This window comes from Cebus imitator, unplaced genomic scaffold (genome assembly GCF_001604975.1).
Source record: "Cebus imitator isolate Cc_AM_T3 unplaced genomic scaffold, Cebus_imitator-1.0 Scaffold18, whole genome shotgun sequence".
NCBI classification, from domain to species: Eukaryota; Metazoa; Chordata; class Mammalia; order Primates; family Cebidae; genus Cebus; species Cebus imitator.
In genome coordinates, this window is record NW_016107333.1 from 457211 (window position 1) to 465891 (window position 8681).

Genomic DNA, 8681 nt, shown 5'->3' on the forward strand with positions numbered 1-8681 from the left:
TGTATTTTTAACTCCTATTTTAATAGATTTGAAAACTAGGAGGTGTTAATTGACTTGCCTAAAGTCAATAGCTGGTAGATATTAGAACTAATTTTAAGACCCAGACTCAGAGCTTTCTGAAAATTTTATGCAGCAACATGTAGGTCGTTTTGCAAAGAAGGTAAGTCCAAGGACCAATTTTAATTATGTTAAATACAGATCTGAAATTGAATCTGAAAAACTGTGCTCCTGTGATAGAGTTGTGTCCAGAGGTTAGAACCCACCACTTTGAATTCTGGCTTTGCAAAATGTCTGTGACCTTTTGACCACTCTGACCTGATGGGAGGCCTTGGTACTCAAAGGTGAACTTTTGAATGAAGTAGTACCTATTGTAGCATTTCTTATAGAATTATTTTCTTGGATTCTGTGGTTCCAGCAATTTTCTTTCTTTTTCATTTTTGTCCCCAGGAGCCTCCGGAAGATGATGCAAACATCATTGAGAAGATCCTGGCATCTAAGACTGTCCAGGAGGTTGGTGACTTATGTTTCTAGCTTTTAAATCATTAGCACAGATTACAGCTTCTGTGAAGAGATTTTTGGCTAGAGGACCTAGAATGACCATTATTGGCTGGAGTCAGAGCTAGGCAAAAATATTTTCTGGCTAGCCAACACTGATTTTTACCCCAATAGAGCATTTTAGGACTTAAAACTCGTAAAATGTCTAGAATGGCTCAAGCTGATGATTTCCTCCATTGTGATCTTAGCAAAGCCATATATCCCTTAGGTGCTATAGCCCACCAAAATTTAGCAGAGGGACAGGAAGAAGAGATGGAAAAATTGTCATAATGGAGGCCAGATATGATGGCTCATGCCTGTAATCTCAACACTTTGGAAGGCCAACATGGGAGGATCGCTTGAGCCCAAGAGTTCAAGACCAGCTTGGGCAACATAGTGAGACCCTGTCTCTATTAAAAAAAAAAAAAAAAAAACACACACACACACACACATCCCCACCCATATGAGTCCTAATGGAAACATTGTGGGGGTTCTTTTCTTTAGACATCTCAGGGCCATTGTAGAAATCTCCTAGAGGAAATTCCTGGAGTGGTAGAATATGTTGGTGCTGGTGAGAGCATGGCTTCATCTTTAAGTATTTGTGAAAGTAAACTTCCTTACTTGGAGAGTGAACACCATTGGTGTTTCAGAAGCGAGGCACTAGGGGGACGCCAGAGATGAATGTAGTCACTTCTGCACCAGGCTCTGGTGCTGACGTTTCTCAGAGACCTGGATTTATCAGCTGAGCGCCGTCCCAGCCTAGACTTTGGAAGGACAGCACGAACATAAATTTTTTACCTTGCAGCTGTGTATTCCACCTTTGGAAAACCTGACCAGTAGGTGTCAGGAAAAGGCCTGGGAAAATGAAAATATGCTCAAGAAATCTTTATGGAAATCAGGCAGAGACGCTGATTACCTGTTTTCTTTTGGCTCATAAGGGTGATCTGCCTAGGATCTAGGCTGACAACTCCTTGCTATTTGTTACAGGTTCACCCAGGAGAACCTCCATTCGACTTGGAGCTATTCTACGTTAAGTATAGAAATTTGTACGTCTATTTAAAGTATTCTCTGTATTTGCGTTTTATATGAATAAAACTCTCTTTCCCTTGGGACTTTGTTATCTTCTGCATCTTCAGAGTCTTGCCTCTAAGGCATGACCCACAGGTCTTGGCTGGTTCATGTTTGTCTTAGGCAGTAACACTCAACTGTAACTGCACACAGAATTACCTGGAGAGCTTTTCTAAACCACTGAAGCGCTTGTTCCACCCAAGGCCATCGGCTCAAACTCTGTGGAGCCCAAGGATTGTTATTTTTTTAAAAACTCCTTGAGCAGTTTTCACGTGCACCCAGGGTAGAGAACCACTCTCCTGTAGCATGTGCTCTGTTCCCCCCTTGTGTATTTTCATTTCTGCTACAGGCCCACTTTCACTAATGTGTATTTATGATAACCTGCCCGCACCTGCCCTCCCTCTATCCTCAGCCAGTTTCTCTAGAAGCTACAGAGAGATCAGTTGCTTGCAAGTACTCCTTTCTGTTTTGTTCTCTGTTGTTGCCCTTAAGAGAAAGGCATTTCGAAGCCAAATCTCCAGCAGTTTCACAATACACCATGTCACTATTTCTGTGTTAGATGGTCACCATGTTTACTGCACACCTTAAAGCTCTATTGTTTGCTAGTTACGTGCTTGCCTGACAATTTGTGTGTCTTTGGATAGTTCCTACCTACATTGTAAATGGGCCACAATGGAAGAGCTCGAAAAGGATCCTCGCATCGCACAGAAGATCAAGCGATTTAGGAATAAACAAGCCCAGATGAAGCACATTTTTACGGAGGTGAAGCGATATTTACTGACTCATTTACTGCTTTTCTTGCAGCAGTAAATATTGTGTTTACATTTCTATGTCCATGTTAAAGTCCTGTGTAGATTTGTTGCTCAAGTCAAATTGATAAATGTGTGCTGATTTGCAACAAAACTAGTCTAGATTTAAATCAAAGAAAAGTATCCCCCAAAGTTAAGGATCAAACCTTATAAACTGACAACTTATAACAGCATGCATCTTGGTCTGAATACTAATAAATAGCTAGAGTGAGAGGAATAGGCACACAATTCTTTCATCCCTGCTCCCTCAACCCCCCCAACCCAAAAAGGACATTTCAGAAGGTCCTAAAGTTTAAATATAAAAAACAAAAGTGCGAGAAAGTAAACAAATACATAATTCTATTTATGTAAACTTGGGAATTTCTAAGTATTATACCTACAGCAAGAGGAAGGACTGATGGATTTTAATATTATTAAACAAATCTATAAGTGCTGTATATCAGAAAATGCCAGCCAGTCATGGTGGCTCATCCCTGTAATCCTAGCACTTTGGGAGGCTGAGGCAAGTGGGTCACGAGGTTAGGATTTTGAGACCAGCCTGACCAACATGGTGAAACCTTGTCTCTACTAAAAATACAAAAATTAGCTGAGCATGGTGGCACATACCTGTAATCCCAACTATTCAGGAGGCTGAGGCAGGAGAATCAAGTGAACCTGGGAGGCAGAGGTTGCAGTAAGCTGAGATCATGCCACTGCATTCCAGACTGGGTGAGAGAGCAAGACTCCGTCTCAGAAAAAAAAAAAAAGAAAGAAAGAAAGAAAATGCCATAAACCTTAACCTTAATGTGTTATTGTTGGAATAAAGTCTAAACCCTGTAATATACCCTACACATCCCTGTATGTATGTTTTCTGATACATTCCCAAGGCAGTGGTTTTTCCTTGGCTGGGAATAAGGAAACTGTGCTGGAGTAGATAGAAATAATGTAACAAGAGTTCATATTCTTGTGGGAAGGAAAGGCTCTTGAGAAGATTGGAACACTTGAAATTAAGGAGGAATAATACTCGGGAGTAGTTCCTGTAACACTGCCTTTGGTCTTGACCTATTCAACATATTTATTAATAACTTGGGGAAATATTTTTGTGATATAAATAGTAACATAGTTTTGAGTCGAGCTTCGTATCCATTGTTTCCAGGTGCTTTATGTGGTAGCTAGAGCACACATGGAGGAAACTCAGGACTCCAAGAGACCACAGCTTTTCACACACAGAGAGGTAGACTCCTCTGTAAATCCTAACTCCTGAATACCCAGGAGACATTCTAACCAGACCCAGTACTGGGAGAATAAATGACAGGATCATTCTGGGTTTGCCTGGACAGGCTAGGATGAATAAATGTGGGAAGAAATGTAATATCCTACATTGTTTTTGGAATCTTTCTAGTTTTGAAGTAAGGAAAATGACTGGGTAGCAGTTCTAAGGAGAAAAGATATTGCCAGTTTAACTACACATTTACTGTGTGTCAAGGGCAGGATGTAGCTGCTTAAAAAGTAAACTAATCCTAGACTGCACCAATAGAACAGTCTGCTGTACCATGCTCTTTTCATTCCTAAATGTTATGTTCATTTGGGTACCAGGATTCAGTGAGGGACTTTGCAGCACCTGAGGATAGCAACAGGAGGACTGTCATGGTCAGAATGGGGCGGAGCTGGAGAGCGGACTGCACAGTGGTGAGAGCCTGGGCTCTACAGTCAAACTGCCTCACCCAGCCCAGCCCCACTCCCATCTGGGTGGCCTCAGGCCATGGCATAAGCTCCTTCAAACTCAGTGGCATGTGGATAAAGTAGGACTCCTGATAGAATCAACCTCACAGAATACCTGCAAGGATTAGATGATAGTACTCTTGCCATTTTCAGCTTTACTGGAGTATAATTGACAAAAATGTTATTTAAGGTGTACAGCTTGATGTTTTGATGTATGTATACATTGTGAAATAATCACTGTAGTCAAGCTAGTGAGCATATCTGTCACCTCACATTAGGTTTTTTTTTCTTTCTTTCCCTCCTACCCCCACCTTAGGGTGAGAACACTTAAGATTTATCCTCTTAGCAAATTTCAAATATATAATACAGTGTTTTTAACTGTCATCACCATGCTATACATTAGGTTTCCGGAACTTACTCATCCTACATAACTGAAATTTTTTACCCTTTCACCAACATCTTCTCCATTTACCCCTCCCCTTGATCCCTGGCAACCACCATTTTACTCTGCTTCTGTGAGTTTGATTATTTCAAATTCCACATATAAATGAGATAATACAATATTTGTCTTTGTGTGTCGGGCTTATTTTACTTGGTATAACATCCTCCAGGTTCATCCATGTTGTTGCAAACAATGGGATTTCCTTCTTTTTTAAAGCTGAATGATATTCTGTTGTGTAGATATATATACCGCACTATCTTTATCTTTTCATCCCTTGATGGACACTTAGGTCGTTCCTGTATCCTGCCTGTTGTGAATAATAAATGACACAATGTTTATAGCAGTGTTTAGCTTATAGTCACTATTCCATAAATATTAGCTTTTTTCATATCATTAAGATGGAAACAGGTTATATGAAGAACTGTTGAACAAACTGGGATTTTTTTTTAACCCAGATAGGAGATTGCTGAAGAGCCTATACAGAGCGGAAAGAATCAAATTTCATATTGCTGCTGTAGAGGAAGCAGTTCATGCCAGTGAGCAACAGTTATAAGGAAGGAAGTTAAGTTATAATTTACTAATGATAAAGATCATGATACTGCTACTAAAGGGTTAGAGATAAAGCTGTTTCGACAGTGAATCAGGTCTTAGAGGATAGTAAATTTCTTAATTGGGAATAATGGAATCTGAGAGGTTCACCAGGGATGTTGTAAAAAGTATCCTTCATTGATGAGACAGTGAAACTAGAAAGCCCCAAGAGTGCCTTGCAGCCTAAGTGGCCGTCAGAGCTCTCCAGCACTCCTGGAGGAGGGCTTCGGCTTCTGGGTAAGAAAGACCTGGGTGAACTGCCAGTTAACATAGCTCTGTGATCTTGGTCACATTGCTTAATATCTCCGAGTCAGTTTCCTAATCTGTAAGGTAATTATGGTACCTACTCCGTAAGGTAGTTTTGAAGCTTAAATGGAAGCACTTAGCATTGCTCTGGACATGCATTGAATATTTCTGTATGTTGCTTCTTGTTGTTTTGTAGGTTAACTTCTTTTGAAGTATAGTTTGCATAAAGATAAACCAAGTGTACATTTCAATGTATTTTTACAACATAAACACAATTGTGTAACTACTACCTAGATCAGGAAATAGAACATTGTTGGCACCCAAGAAGCGTCCCACATGCCCCCTTCCAGTGTTATCTATTCTTGTTACTAAGAAAAAAAAGAAACTGTAATTCCTAGTTGCCAAAGGCTATGTTTGGAGTAAGGAGCAGTGAGGAAAAGGGAACCCTTGTGCTGATTTTTGTACATTGCTATAGTGACCAGTGGAATTATTAACCTGGCTAGAGTGTAGCTTCTAAGATGGTTGGATCCTTTACATTTAGTCACGGAGAACAAGATTGGAGATGGTGAATAAATGCCTTTGACTTCCATTCTTAAGCAAACCCTTCCTTTTTGTGTTTGTTGGTAGGGCAAATATTATTGAAATATTTTTGTGATATAAAATTATTATCCCCAAGTTACTAATAAATATGTTTCTTTTTGTGTTTGTTGATAGGGCCCAGAGTAGGAGTCACTTAGAGGTAACACCCTAGGTGTTGGAGTTGAGGGAAGGGGACACACTTCCTAACTGTTCTCCTCTGTTTGTGGTAGCCTGATGAAGACTTGTTCAATCCAGACTATGTAGAAGTTGATCGCATCTTGGAGGTGGCCCACACCAAGGATGCAGAAACAGGAGAGGTGAGTGTTTGCTTCTCCTAAAGCATCTTCCCTTCTTTCCACATATTTCATTTGTTTTACCGTGTGGCCTTTGTCTTCACAATATTCCTGTCTAGTCATGTAGGGTGGCTTTTCAGAGGTTGGCAGGTATGACTGACTCCTTTAATCTAATAGAGCATGAAGTTTTTCCTGTTTTCCCACCAGGAGGTAACACATTACTTGGTGAAGTGGTGCTCACTACCATATGAAGAAAGCACATGGGAGCTAGAGGAAGATGTAGATCCTGCGAAAGTTAAAGAATTTGAATCTCTTCAAGTTCTCCCTGAAATTAAGCATGTGGTAAAGTAGTCTTATCTCTCTCTGACACTTCTCGGAACATGTAATTTTATGAATTTTGCAATTATGGAAGTCTACCTGGCTGTGGTTTTGGTGGTATTTTACCTTTTATACTTCACATTGAACCTGCAATTCAGTGTTTTCCTCCCCAGATTGAACTTTGCCAGCACCATGGTCACCTTTAGGTCTCAGCTCTGTTTTCATGTATATGACCTTTAAGAAGCTTTGATATTGGCTCAGATTTCTTGGTGTGTGGCTGTTGTATGGGGTCAGCAAGATAAAATGTGTAAGAAACGGCTGGTGTGCAAGAGAAGCTCAGTAGTATCTTTCCTGTTTCTTACCTCTTTTCAGCTACCTCTTTTGTTTTTCCCTTCACTCAACTGGAATATTATTAAGCGGAAGAACTGTCCTTTATCTGCAGATCCCTGTGGCCCCCACAGAGAGAACATAGGTTTTTGGTACCCATTTTTGAATCTATTTGTTTTTCTGATTCTGGTATTACCACCCAACTACCAAGATCTCCCAGGGTACCTGAGACGTATATAGATTATCCAGCGATTAAAAGGAGGGAGAGTTGGGATCAGAGCTTTTATTTATTTACTTTTTTTTTTTTTTTTGAGATGGAGCCTTGCTCTGTTACTGGAGTGCAGTGGTGCAGTCTCAGCTCACTGCAACCTCCGTCTCCCACGTTCAAGCAATTCTCCTCCCTTCGGCCTCATGAGTAGGTAGGACTACAGGTGTGTGCCACCATGCCCAGCTAATTTTTGTTTTTGTTTTGTTTTTTGTTTTTTTTTTTTTTTTTAGCAGAGACAGTATTTTATCATCTTAGTCTCGTCTCGAACTCCTGACCCCAGGTGATGGGCTTGTCTTGGTCTCCCAAAGTGCTGGAATTACAGACATGAGCCACTGTGCCCAGCCCAGAGCTTTATTAAGGTGTAACTAACTTGAAAAGAGAATCAGTTGTTAAAGAATATTGCTATAGGTTGGAATGATCAGTTTCCGTTTAAAAAAAAAAAATCACTTTTTATAAGAAAAACTCTTACACAATTCCTTATTAATATTATTTGTTGCTTTTACATTACTGGAAAGTTGACACTTAGAACATTAAACTTAGGTCCCTGTTGGAGTCCATTCAAGAGCAGTGTTTTGTTTTTGTTGTTCTGGCATATGAAAGAGGTGTCTTGAGAGACAGGTGTCTTGAGATGTAAAACTGTGATTAGAAACTTACATAGTTCATAGTGTTTTGTTTGCATGATTGATTATTAAGTTATTCTTTCAACCCTCTCCCATATATACTGTTTTCTGCTTTTAATTCAACTTGTCAGTCATCTATTGAGTATTTGCTATAGGTTGATTCTTGTGTGAGATATGGTAAGAAAAATGTACAGGCCCTGCCCTCAGGAGCTCACAGTCTAATGGAAGAAGCATGGGTATACATAGATAAATACAGCACCAGGCTCATTGTGATGTGTGGGGTAATGCAAAGACTGACCAGGTAGAGAGCAGAGAGAGTTTCATTCTGAAGCTAATTGTAAGTTATTATCTAGAAGCAATCAGGATTTCTACCCATTCTATCAGCCTGACTCCCAGTTAGTTCCCCAACCTATACATTACTCAGAAGGTAATAACTATAGTTTGAAACCAGCCTGGGACAGTGAGATTTAGCACTGTCCTCATTAGTATCCATGTTATGCTCCTAAAATGTCATTCTCTATCTATTTTGCTGTTTGCTTTCCTCTCTAGGAGCGGCCTGCTTCAGACTCCTGGCAGAAACTCGAGAAGTCACGCGAGTATAAGAACAGTAACCAGCTCCGGGAGTACCAGCTGGAGGGGATGAACTGGCTTCTCTTTAACTGGTATAACAGGTGAGGAACCAAAACCAGCTAAGATGTTTGTACCTGGAAGTATGTTATTGCCTTAGCCTGGAAAAGCTAGAATAGCAGTAGCAGACTTGTGAGAGAGATCTTTGTGGCCATCAGTTTAGGGTGGTAATCATTGCATATTAATCCCCCAAAACTTGATTTTTGTCAGGTGTTTCCCCAACCAAAAGGAATTATCTTTAGACATCATTGACTTTGTGCC

General features: G+C 40.2%; 1 protein-coding gene across 1 annotated transcript in view; it reads left to right on the forward strand.

The window, feature by feature from the left end:
* CHD6 (chromodomain helicase DNA binding protein 6) overlaps positions 1-8681 on the forward strand; it is a 199449-nt gene that overhangs the window by 97634 nt on the left and 93134 nt on the right. Inside the window, exons 6-11 of the mRNA XM_017511844.2 lie at positions 448-510; positions 1522-1580; positions 2247-2364; positions 6198-6284; positions 6468-6602; positions 8343-8464. Of these exons, the coding sequence (XP_017367333.1) occupies positions 448-510; positions 1522-1580; positions 2247-2364; positions 6198-6284; positions 6468-6602; positions 8343-8464 (584 nt within the window). The remainder of the gene's footprint in view (positions 1-447; positions 511-1521; positions 1581-2246; positions 2365-6197; positions 6285-6467; positions 6603-8342; positions 8465-8681) is intronic.